General features: G+C 16.1%; 4 protein-coding genes across 4 annotated transcripts; 3 read left to right on the top strand and 1 right to left on the bottom strand.

The window, feature by feature from the left end:
• Window positions 1-198: 198 nt before the first annotated feature.
• On the top strand, window positions 199-3,074 carry PADL01_0027900 (DNA repair helicase,putative; the record flags this gene model as incomplete). Its single annotated transcript, XM_028680509.1, has 3 exons — window positions 199-346; window positions 433-576; window positions 751-3,074. The coding sequence occupies 3 exons, from the start codon at window positions 199-201 to the stop codon at window positions 3,072-3,074; spliced, it is 2,616 nt and encodes an 871-aa protein (XP_028541287.1).
• Window positions 3,075-3,676: 602 nt separating this feature from the next.
• PADL01_0027800 (conserved Plasmodium protein, unknown function) lies at window positions 3,677-4,398 on the bottom strand (the record flags this gene model as incomplete). The annotated part of the gene is made up of 3 exons (XM_028680508.1): window positions 3,677-3,727; window positions 3,830-3,947; window positions 4,127-4,398. The coding sequence occupies 3 exons, from the start codon at window positions 4,396-4,398 to the stop codon at window positions 3,677-3,679; spliced, it is 441 nt and encodes a 146-aa protein (XP_028541286.1).
• Window positions 4,399-10,853: 6,455 nt separating this feature from the next.
• Window positions 10,854-13,262, top strand: PADL01_0027700 (transcription factor with AP2 domain(s), putative; the record flags this gene model as incomplete). The annotated part of the gene is made up of 1 exon (XM_028680507.1): window positions 10,854-13,262. The coding sequence occupies one exon, from the start codon at window positions 10,854-10,856 to the stop codon at window positions 13,260-13,262; it is 2,409 nt and encodes an 802-aa protein (XP_028541285.1).
• A 278-nt stretch (window positions 13,263-13,540) lies between these two features.
• On the top strand, window positions 13,541-13,963 carry PADL01_0027600 (transcription factor with AP2 domain(s), putative; the record flags this gene model as incomplete). Its single annotated transcript, XM_028680506.1, has 1 exon — window positions 13,541-13,963. One exon carries the CDS (start codon window positions 13,541-13,543, stop codon window positions 13,961-13,963), a length of 423 nt encoding a protein of 140 aa, XP_028541284.1.
• Between the last annotated feature and the right edge of the window lie 300 nt (window positions 13,964-14,263).

The following is a 14,263-nucleotide window of genomic DNA, read 5'->3' as shown; positions in this document are numbered from 1 at the left end:
TAAAAATAATGAAAAATATAAAATTATTAACAACTATATTAGGTTCTAGAGATCAATTATGTGTTCATAATATTAATTATAATTATAAAGGTACTTTATTAAATAATATGTGTAAAAGAACTAGAAAAAATGGTGAATGTATATATCATAATGGCTTAAAATATTTATATAAATTAAAACATTATTTTTACTACTCCTATGGATGTAGAAACATTAAGTGAAATAGGAAAAGGGAATTCTGTTGGTCAGAATATTCATTTTTGCCCTTTCTATGCTACTAGAGAAATACAAATGAATGTCATATTATTTTTATTACCATATAATTATTTATTTGAAGAAAGTACACGTAAAATATTAAAACTAAATTTAGAAAATAGTATTATAATTTATAGATGAAGGACATAATATTGAAAAATGTAGCAGAAGATGCAGTGTCATTTAAATTAAAAGATACAGATTTGAATTTTTTTCTAGAAGCTTTAAAAGCAACATTAACCATATTAGAAAAAGTAAATGAAATAGATAAAGAAATAAAAGATAAAATTAATATTGATGAATTATTTATTTTGAATAGAAGTATAAATGCTTTAATAACATGGTTAACTAATTTACATTTAGAAAAAAATGAAAAAAAAAAATTAAAGAAAAACATAAAATATATCAAGGAAAACAAATATTTGAAATTTTTGAAAAAAATAGTATAAAATATTACAAAGGATAATTTTGATAATTTTAATAATTTATTATCAGCTATGATTGAATTATTAAATAAATATACAAATGATTTTAAATTATCTCAAATGGATGTAAAAAATATTAATAGATTTATAGCTAGTATAGATCATGTTAAAAAAGCATTTGGTATATTATTTAGTGATATAGTAAAAAATTGTATTGAATATTTTAATTTATATATAAATGAAGAAAAGATAAACAATACAGACACATACAATAATTACAACAATAATTACAACAACAATAATAATAATAATAATAATAGTGTTGGTGGTAGTGTGGATTCTATGAATTTTATTAATAGTGGTAAATATTATGATGGTATGAATCGTTTTATAAAAAAAAAAATTGCATATGACAATAATAATAATGATATATTTGGAAATAATAATATTTATAGTAATACACCATCAAATACATTAAACAATAATAATAATAATAATAATAATAATAATAGTGGTGTATGCAAAACTATTTCTTTGTTGTGTTTTTCAGCTACAGCTAGCTTATGTGGAATAATAAAAGAAAAAATTAATTCCATAATAGTAACCTCTGGAACTCTTTCACCTATTGAACCATTTTCAAAACAATTAAGTGGGAATTATTTTTCTTTTAAACATATATTAGAAAATGATCATGTTATAAAATCACATCAATTATTTGTAGGATGCATGACTCATTATAATAATCAAATATTATTATCAACATATGAAAATAGAGCAAATGAAAATTATATTCGATCCTTAGGAAATTGTATTTTTGATATTATTGTTTGTATTCCTTATGGAGTGTTAATATTTTTTTCATCATATAGCTCAATGACTGAAACTGTGAATTCATGGAAGAGAATGAAAATATACGATAAAATAAATACATATAAAACAATATTTGTGGAACCTAATAAAGCTACAGATTTAAAAGATATTTTAGATCAATATGAAATTCTTATTAAAAAAAAAAGAAAAGGTGCTATACTTATGGGTGTGTGTCGAGGTAAAATATCTGAAGGAATAGATTTTAAAGATGATTGTTGTCGTGGTGTTATAATTTGTGGATTACCTTATGGTAATGTATATGATAGTAAAATAATTTTTAAAAAAGAATTTCTAGATAATTTTAAATATAATAAAATTGAAGAAGGTTCTAATACTTCAAATATAACATCAAATAATAATATATCCAAAGGAAATAAATGGTATAATGAAGAAGCTATGAGATCAATTAATCAATCTATAGGAAGGGTTATTAGACATAAAAATGATTATGGAGCGATTTTTTTTTTAGATTCACGTTTTTCTAATAATCAAAGAATTAAAGAAATATCTAAATGGGTTAGAACACATTTTAGAATTTATAGAGATGTAGAACAAATACAAAGTGATATAGATAAATTCTTTGAATTATTTAAAGGTTTAAATGATAGATTACAATTAGAAAGTGATCAAAATAAAAATCAAACATCTAATAAAACAAAACTAATGAATAATTATAATGATAATATATACGATATTAATAATAGTAATACAATAAGTGAAGGAGGTTTTACTAGTAAAGATAATAATCAATCTATAGAAAAAGCAAATAATAATAGTTCAACTAAATTAATAGGAAAAAATTTTCAAGATTGTTTTATTAAAAGTGATAAAAATAAAAAATCAAATAAACATGATATGGCACAAAATAAATTTTCATTTAATCCCAGCAAAAAAATGAAAAACCAACCGAAAATTTTAAGTATGATACAAAATATTACAAAAGGGAAAAATCCAGAAAAAAAAAGTATATATATAGATAATAAAAATGAAAATGATATAGACACACAAAATAATAACAACAATAATAATAATAATAATAATAATATTTTTAAAAATAAAGAACAATCAGATGTTAACAATAAATGTAGTAGCTTAAAATTAGATAATGCTAAATTATTAATAGCATCCTTCAGAGAAATATTAAAAAAAGATATATATGATAAATTTTTTGAACTTATTAAAGAAACAAAAAAAAAAAGTAATGAAAAGAAATATGAAATATTAATTAATAATATACTAGAATTAATTACTCAAAATTTTATAAAAGGAAATAAAGAAATCAAAAATCTTAATATTTCAGATGAAAAACAAAAACATATTCTTTTTAATGATATTATGAATGATCAAGAATTAATACATATATGGAAATTACTTATTAAATTAATAAATAATTTCTTTCCAGTTCAAGAAAAAGAAAAATGCTTTTTTATCCTACAGAAAAGATTTAAAGAAAGAACAACAGATTTTGATGAACTTGAAAAATATGTGTACAATTATAGGTTAGAAAAAATTGAAATCATATAAATATGGAAAAAATAAAAGTGTACATGTAATTATATATATAATATATATATATATATATATATATATATTTATATTTATATTTTTGTTTGTGTGTGTATTTTATATTGTAAATTATATTATAATCATTTTATTATTTTTTTTTGCGCATTTAATATAATTAAAATTTATATTAATCATATATTTCCAAAAAAAGAAGAAAAAAGAAAATTCATTTTTTTTTTTTATTAATTATATATTCCTTAAAAAAAAATATATCCTTAATATTTTATCTAAATATATTACACATAGATGTTTTCTTATTCACTCATTATATTTTATTTTATTTATTTTTTTCATGTGTCATAGAGAAAAATAAACTTATGTCTTAATGTTCTTAATATACCTAATTCCATTTTAAATTTAATTTAAATTTTTTTTTTTTTTTTTTTTTTTTTTTTTTTTTTTTTTTAATTTATGAAGTTTAGTTTGTATATTTATAAAATATAGAATTTAAAAAAATATAAAAGTAAAAAATTGAAAAGATAATAATGTATTTTTATAACATAACAAGGAAATATAAAAGTGTCAATTGATATATATTTGTGTCTTGATTTTCTGTATTATTAAAATATGTCAATTAATAAGAAATTGTCAGAACTTTCAGATTTAAATTTCTATAAATAAATAAATATATACACATATATATATATATATATATATATATATATATATATATATATACATTTATGTTACTCATTGATATCTTATATAGTTACCTTTTCTTTTTTCTTTGACTTTTTCTTTCTAAATTTCTTATACATACGTTTAATTAAATGTATGAAAATATAAATGAATATAACAAAAAGGAAACAGGCCAGGTATATATTAATTAATCTTTGAAAAAGGAAAAAGGAATTATATACACACACATATATATATATATATATATATTATATTTATATGAAAATATAAAAATATTAATATAATCATATAATTACTATAAAAATCGCATTTCCATTATTTATCTTATCATATCTTTTTCTTTTTCTTTTTTTTATTATTATTTATTTTACTTATAAGGTGTACATAATGTTTTAATATATTCCAAATAAGAACTTTCTATATCTTCTTCTATATCAGATTTATATATTTTGTCTATTAAAAAATTTTCAGTTGTAATATTTTTTGTATTTAATAAATTATTTTTTGTTATTAAACCGTTTCTTATTTTTTCAATAATATTATATCTATCCTTTTCGTATTTTTTAAGAATTGTTTTTTCTTTATTTCTTATAAGATTTTCTTTATTATTTTCTTCACTTTTAATTATTTCTGTTAATACCATATTTTTTTTTTTTTTTGTATTATTATCGATTGATTTTTTCTTTTTATAAACATGAATATACTTACAAAATATAATTAAATATAAAATTAAAAACATATACAAGACAAAAAATAAAAAAGTTTAAAAAATTTTTTATTTTTATGGAAATCTTTATAAGGTATATATATAAGAATTGTTCAAAAAAAAAAAAAAAAAAAAAAAAAAAATTAAGTATATATTTATAAATTTTACCATTAACATTTTGAAATATTATTTTCTTTTTTTTTATATATATTATGTGATTAAAAATATATATATATATATATATATATATATATATATATATATACACATTTATTTATATATAATAGATTCTTTTTATATTTTCTTTTTATATTTTTTTTATTATTATTATCTTTTTGACCTATCTTTTTAAGATTACATATTTTTATAAATATATTTCTATTTATGCATGCATTTGAAAAAAAAATAGACAAAAGAGTACAAGAAAAAAAAGGGTTCAAAAATGAGGATAATAAAGGATCGACTTTTTATTTTTTATAAAAACAACATAATATATATATATAGGAATATATATTCCATTTTTTTATGAAATTAATATATTTTATTTTTGAATTATTAAAGTATATTTACACGTGCGTTTAATGTACCTATTTTTTTTTTTTTTTTTTTTTTTTTGTTTTGTGTTTTACAACTATGTAAATAATTATATGCACATATAAAATAAATATTCTACATATATTTTTATTTTATTTTTTTTTTAACGACCTAAGTCTTACTATAAAAAACAGTTATATATATATATATATATATATATATATATATATATTTATTTATTTATTTATATGTGTAAGCATAATATAATTTACATATAAGACATTACTATTCGTATTAAATATTTTCAACTATTTATTTTATGTATTAATAATACCACCTGTAAATTATTCATATAATATATTTATATATTATTATAGTATTTTATAGTAGATCATTTTCTTTTTTTTTTTTTTAAGGGATATTTTTTTTTATAATTATTTTATTGTTTGTGTACGCATAATTAATAGAAAAAATAATAAAAAAATTAAATCGATTAAATCAATTAAATCAAATAAAAAAAAAATAATAGATTAAAACATCTAGGTATTATATTTCAAAGTATTATTTTCTTTTTTTTTTCTCAAGGACTCATTTATATATTAAAAATATTAATATTAAATGAATTTAAAAAAAAAATGTACATAATATATTTATAATATTTAATCAAATGAAATCATATGAAATATGTTCTTCTCTATAATAATTATAAATATAGTTATATATGTATGTGTTCTATATATATTTAGAGATGTAAGAACCAATGTAATTTTATTTTTAATTATTTTTTTTATATTATAGTAGGATAATATATAAGATATAATTTTTTTTTCAAATTTAGGTTTAAATTATTTTCTCAACATTTTTTGAAAGACTTTCTCCAAAGAATTTTATAATACATATATATATTCAAAAATATATTATATAAATATATTTTTTTTTATTATTCCTTTAAATATATATATATTTATATGGTCTATAGTATATGTACACATTATATATTTCCTCATTTTTATGTCAACTTATATACAATATATTATAGAATCGTTCGTAATTATTTTTCTTAGAAAACATTAAATGTGTATATATTTATTTTGGTCATGTCCAAAATTTATACGTTTTAAAGGAAAAAAAAAAAAAAAAAAAAAAAAAAAAAAGGTTAAAGAAATTAATATATATATATATATATATATATATATATTAATATATTTACAAAGAATACTCTCGTATTTACATATATATCTTCTAAAAATGTTATATAGTTCAACAAACGTATATAAATATATGTCATTTTATTTTATTTCATATATAAATTTTATAACCTTAATATAATTCATATATCTTATCATTTACATGTATCGTATTTCCATCTTTGGATTATAATACCAATTGTTTTAAATTTGAACATTTCTTTTTTTTTAAAAACTAAACATATATATATATATATATATATATATATATATATATATATATATATAACATTATATCCAAACTAAATATGAATATAAAAAGGTAAATAAAATTAATTACATTTCTTACATTTTATATATATAGTATTCATTACAAAAAAGTTAATATATATTATATATGTATGTATTTATAAAACCCTCTGCCTTTTTTTTTTTTTTTTTTTTGAATATTTTAAGTATCATAACCCTATGCATAAACAAAAATATAAACAATACACAGTATGACATTTAAAAAATGTAATAATATAAATGGTTGGGGGTAAAAAAAAAAAAAAAAATACGCATATATATATATATATAATATTGTACATTATATATATATATATATATATATATATATATATATATCATACTTATAACGACACTGTATTTAAAAGCTTATATGAAATATTATATATGTGTGTATATATAAATTATATGTATGTTTATTTATTTATTCATATGTATATCATTTTTTTTTATTTTTATTTTCATTATTTTTTATTTAATTTTTTTTTTTTTTTTTTTGGTTCTTATATATTACTTATATTTATTTATATTTAAAAATTTAAATCATAATACAAAATACAAGTACATGAATTAAAAAGATGGTTCATATTTATATGTTTCTATAAATATATAATATATATATATATATATATATAGTAGTATATTTATAATGAAAATATTCATTCACACTTAATATTTCTTCAAATTAAAAATAAACAGCAAAAGAGAATAGTTATATTATATATATATATAATTAATTAACATAAACATTTGTTTATTTATATAAAATTATATTGATAAAAAGAAAAGAATGTATCATATATATATATATATATCTTTTTTTTTTTTACTTTTATAAAACGAGAAAAATTTTTATGATACAATCATCCATTATTTATCTATATATTATAGTAAGATAGAAATAATATATATAAAATAACGTAACAACAAAATAATATATAATAAATATGTTCTTTCAAATATATATATATAATAATTTGACAAGATATATATTATATATATATTATGTTAAAATATATATTTTATACATGTAGGAAAAATTATTATTTTTGTTTACATGTATTATTATAGGCCTATATATATATATATCCTATATTATTTATTCACATATAATGATATTTTATATATAATTATATCATATTATTACATATATATATAATATTTATTTTATAACCATATATTTATTTTATGAAGAAAAAAAAAATAAAATAAAACATTGCATTTTTGAAAGTATATTTCTATTATACATATATTATATATATAATATATGTATATATTATATATATATGTATATTACATACATTTATTACCATACATAAAAAAAACAAAAACAAAGATATATATATATATATATATATATATATAATATTAATATGTATAATATGTATATAACATAACGGCATTTATTTTTCCGTATCCCACATAATATATACATATATATTACATATATATTATATATATATATTATATTATGTATAATATTTATATATATATTATATATGTTTTTTATTTTTTATATATATTTTTTTTTTTTTTTTTTTGATTTAATCCCCCCACTTCAACATAAATTTAATCTAAGATTTTTTTTATAACAGTTATATATAATAACATACATATGTTTTTATATTTTATATACAAGATATATATATATATATTTTTAATTTTATATATATATTATATTTATTATTATTAAATATATATTATATATATAGAATATATTTATATTTATTTATTTTAAAAATAAGTTACATTTATTTATATATTATAAGAAATATTATATTTTTTTATACATATTTTTTTTATACTTATGGAAATAAAAATAAAGAAAAAAAAAAAAGTGGGTTTTCATTTTCTCTTTTTTTTTTTTTTTTATTAATTTGGTGTTATATTATAAAAATTTGTAATTTTACAATCACAACCATTATAAATATTTAAATAATATATAGATGATATATATATTTATATATATATATATATATAAATATTATTAGAAGTATGATAAAAATTTAAGAATATATATATTTAAAAATATAGTTGGTTTAAAGAAAAAAAAAAAGAAACAACAATCTCTATAATTTAAATATATATTTTTTATATTTATAAGAAAAAAAAAAAAAAAAAATATATCTATTATATATATATATATATATATTTATTTATATATTTATAAAATTACATATAAAGATGTAACATTATTTTATTATTTTTTTTTTTTATTTAGTGTAAATATATTTATATATAATTTTATATATATTTACTTATGGAAACAACAAAAAAAAAAAAAAAATTTCCACAAGTTAATATTTATATATGAATATATTTTTGCATTTCAGTTTTATAAGAATATATTTGTAATATACATTTTATCAAAAGAACAACTTTAATTCTTTTTTTTTTTTTTCATTTATATATATAAATATATATATTATATATATATATATATAATATATATAATTTTGTAAGTCAACCCCCAAAAAAATATCAAAGTACTAAACTTGACTGCTATTACAACTATTATATTATTTTATGTTATATTATATATATGATAATTTTATTTATATATTATTTTATTTTTTTTATTTTAGTTATATTTAATGAGCCTATATCTTTATTTACATTATCATTTTTATTATAATCATTTTTGTTTTTTTTTCTATTGATTTTTTTTTTTTTTTTTTTTCCAAGTATCAATAAGCTTTTAAAAATAATACATATTCACATGAACAAATATTTTGTACATATTATATATATATATATATATATATATATACATCTACTCTTTTATGTGCATCAAATTATAGTTGTATTTTTTTTATTTCACATTATTATTTACATAATAAATATATATTTTTTATAATTATTTTAAGGAGCCATAATTTTATACACATATTTATAGAAATACATAGAAAAGAAAATTATATATCATACATACTGCATATATTTTTGTGTAATATATTATATTATATATATAGGGGGGAACAAAATAAAATTAAAATAAAATATAAGTAAATAACAACAAGAAAATATTAAGAAAAATATATATATATATATATATATATATTCTTATATATTTATATTATATATATTATATATATTAATTTATAATTTATAATTTACTTCCTATATGCTATTATTAAAATCTAAAGAGACATACACTTTTTTTATAGCATTAATATAATTATATTATTACATAACTATATAGGGATAATTATATTTACATATATTATATTATTCGAGATACCTTAAAAGGAAATAAAAGTAAAATAAAAATAAATAAATATAATAGAAAAATTTATATTGATATATTACAATATATATATATATTTTCATGTAATTATTTTAATACATAACCCAAAGATATAATATAATTATGTTAAGAAAATATATACATACATACATATATAATAATAAAAATATCATCTTTTATATCTTATAAAAATATTAGATATATATATATATAAATACAATACAACACCATTTATTTAGAAATACAATTTTTTTTTTTAATATTTTAATTCATATATTACAATAATAATTTTTTAAAAAAAATATATTATTATAATCAATAAGAAGAGAGGAATTTGTAAAGCAAAAAAATAAAATAAAATAATATAATATTATATAAAATATTGTATATATATATAATATATATATAATGATTATTTTATAATATTGTTAGTATTAAAAGTATATTAAAAAGTAGACTATATATAAATAAGAAGAACCAAATTATATTCTATTAAGGGATATGAAAAAAAAAAAAAAAAAAAAAAAAAAAAATACGACAACTATTTTGGATGCATTAAAATATAATGTTTTAGTTAATATAAATTATAATTTAAAAAAAAAAAAAAGAAAAAGAAAATAGATGATAAATTACATAATTAGATACATCATATTATATATATATATATACAATACTATATATTATAATATAATAGAAATATTGATATATATTATGACAAATATAAAGATTGTTTTATATAGGCATTTTATTTGAATGTTATATTATCATTTTTTTTAATAAAATATGATTTTGAAGCATTTGAATTTATGTATGTTATTATTATGTATGTATGTATGTATGTTATTTATATGTTAATATATATTCGAGACTATAAAGATTAATAATATTTGTTATGAAACATTGGGATTATATTATTTGGTGATTTAAGTTTTATGTTTTTTTTTTTTTTTTTTTTCATTTGTATAATCACATTTGTAATATATAGAAATATATGTTTTTTTTTTTTTTTTTTTTTTTTTGTTTGTAAACATATATATATATATATTATATATATGTAGATATTATTTATTTATTTATTTTTTTGTTTTGTTATTTGGTTAGTATTATACAATGTCATCAAATATATGTATATCAAAATGATGAATTCAACAGGAGAAATAAGAAATTTATGCTTAAATGTTTTTAATGCAGTTAAGAAAAAGTGTGATGAAGACATTGAATCGAATGATGATAAAAAAAGGAATTGTGATAATAGCTCAGATATGATAGAGAAGATCAAAAATAATGATGATATTGTTATAGATGATAATAATATAGATGATAATGATATAAATGATAATAATATAGATGATAATGATATAAATGATAATAATATAGATGACAATCATATAAATGACAATCATATAAATGACAATCATATAGATGACATCCATATAGATGACAACCATATAGATGACAACCATTTAAGTGATAAGAAAAAATATTACAAATCCAAAAAAAATGAACAATATAAAGATATAAACAAATTAAACAAACAGTCTTCTTTAATAAATAAAAAAGAAGGGAAGGATAATACATCTGTTCCTATTAATAGTAAAGGAAAAAGTATATCAAAAAGTAATAGTAAGTGGATGAATGAAATTATCAAGAAAGAATACAATAAAAAGAAAAATGAAAAGAACAAAAAAAATATCGATGATAATAAAAAGATAAAAGATGAAAACAAAAAAAAATATGAAGAAAATAAAAAAAAATATGATGAAAATAAAAAAAAATATGATGAAATTAAAAAAAAATATGATGAAAATAAAAAACTATTTGAAGAAAATAAAAAAAAAAGTGGAGAGAGCAAAAAAAAGAATGAATATAATAAAAAAAATAATTTAGAAAATAAAAAAGATGTTAAATATAATTTTAATAGAACTAATTATTTTGTTCCTAACGAAATGAATGAGAAAATATATAAAAATAATTACACCAATATAGAAAATAGAAATGAATTAAGAAATAATATTCCTACATATACAATGAATGATAATAATAATAATAATAATATAAATAGAAGTAATAGAAATGAAAATAATTTGTCTTTCTTAAATTCAGGATATGAAGAAAAGTCATCATATGTATATAATTATGAAGAGAAATTAAATGTGTCTTGTAGATTTTTTATAGAAGAATCTAACCCATATGAATTAGATATAAGAATGTTAAAAGAAAATTGTCTAACAGTTTTTGAACTTTTATATAGAGAAAAAAGAAAATGGTGTTCACTATATATATCTACAACGAATGGACCTATGTCTAATTTTAATTATCATTTGTTTAAGATATTATGTAGTGATGATGAGATATATATGTATTTCTTCTTATTCAAGAAATTTATTTTTTCCTGTTATATATATTTTAATTTAGTAAGTATACAAATATATTCTAATTTTTTGAATAATGATGAAAATGAAATATGTCATGATTTTAAGAATGTAATAAATACAAACGTGGAACCAACAAATAATAAAATTGATAAGGTTTGTAATGATATTGTTCATAGTAATAATAATAGTAATATGTCATCTAATACTTATAATATATCGAAAAAAAAAAAAAATTTAACTTATGATATAAATGAACAAGAAAAAAATAAAATACAAGATGATATATTATTGAATAAAAAAAATAAATATATATGCCCAAATTTTTTTAGTAATTCAACAAATATATTATCACAAAATATTAATAGTTATAATATAAATAATTCGAATGGATATTCATCATTTCCTAATACATATAGAGATAAGAATAATAATATATATGATGATACATATGATAAAAGAAATTATATGTATTTTAAAAATATGAATAATTTCTCAAATATTAAAGATGAAGATGAGAAGTTATTTAATTTTATTTATGATCCTTCAAAACATTTATGTGGTAACAAAATAAATTATTGTTCAAGTTATTTTCATTTTTTTGATAAAAATCAAGAAGATATTAAAAAAAAGTTACAGTTATTTATAAATACACATTCACCTACTATGGTAAATGTTACAGAGAAGTGGAATAATTTTTATGAGAATAAAAATAAAATATACTCTTTTGTAGAAAAGTTTAAAGATATAAAAGTTTCTTCGATTGATCGTTTTAAGAAGGATACAACAGAGAAATTTATAAATGCCTTTGTTGAGACTTTTTCTTGCTCCAATCGTATTCATTGGGGGAATCAAAAGGAGGTAGAAGAAGACAATGATGGTGATTATGATGATAAAAAAAAGGAAGAGCAACAAGAAGAAGAAGAAGCAGAAGAAATAGTAAATCACGACAATAATAATAATGATGGTAATAATATGAATGATGGTAATAATATGAATGGTGATAATAATATGAAGGATGGTAATAATATGAAAGATGATAACAAAAAAAATGATGATAACAAAAAAAATGATGATAATAATATAAATGATGATAATAAAAATAATAATGATGAAGAAGAAGAAGAAAAAAAAAAAAAATCTATCCACTTATCAGCAACACAATATATATGATAATCATAAATCAATATATGATGACGAACAAAATTGTAGTAAACAAAATGATGAAAAAATAGAAGAAAAAAGGATACATTATTAAAAAAGGATGATATACAAGAAAATATAATAAAAAGTAATAATGATATAATAAATGAAGAAAATGATGATAATAATAAAAAAAAAAAAAAAATTTCTGGAATATATTTGAATTAATTAAAAAGGATTCTTATAATAATAATAATAATAATAATAATAATAATAATAATAATAATAATAATAATGATAATAATAAGATGGAAAGTAAACAAAATAGTGTATGTAAATTTTTGGAAGAAAACAATAACTTATCAAATAATGATCAAATCGAAAAAAGTGTTGAAAAAGATATTTTCACAGATCAATATGAAACAAATAAAAATGGAAGTGTAATACAAGAAAGTGATAATGATAATTATAATACAACAAGAAATGAAGAAATACATGAGGATGAAGATGAAGATGAAGAAGAAGACGTAGATGATGGTGATGAAGAAAAAGAACATAAAAAAGATGAATCGTTAGAAATGAAACATAAAAATAATATTAATGAAAACATAAATATAAAGATATACCCATCACATAATGATAATAATACTCTATATAATGGAGGTACAGGTATGTGTTTAATAATAATAATTTTTGTAAGTGATAAATCAAATACTGAAAAGATTCTTTGAGCTTAATGATTTCTCATAATTCCCTTAACGATGGATTTAAATGAGCCAAATGGACAATGAAAAAAAAAAAAAAAAAGGAACAACAATGTAATGATGATAATAATGATAATAAATAATATTAATATTTATCATAATAATTTACCTAGTAATTTCTCTTACCAATATTAATGTTCAGGTTAAAAAGAAATATTTTTAAATGATCATGAAAAAAAAATAATCAGGTCATGATTTGCAAAATGATCCTAAATGACGAATGTAAATAATACTGATAATTTCCCTTCATTTAAAAAATATAAATAA

The sequence above is a fragment of the Plasmodium sp. gorilla clade G2 genome (genome assembly GCF_900097015.1).
Source record: "Plasmodium sp. gorilla clade G2 genome assembly, contig: PADLG01_00_39, whole genome shotgun sequence".
NCBI classification, from domain to species: Eukaryota; Apicomplexa; class Aconoidasida; order Haemosporida; family Plasmodiidae; genus Plasmodium; species Plasmodium adleri (nom. inval.).
Note: the sequence above shows the minus strand (reverse complement) of the source record. Positions and strands in the feature narration are given on the sequence as shown.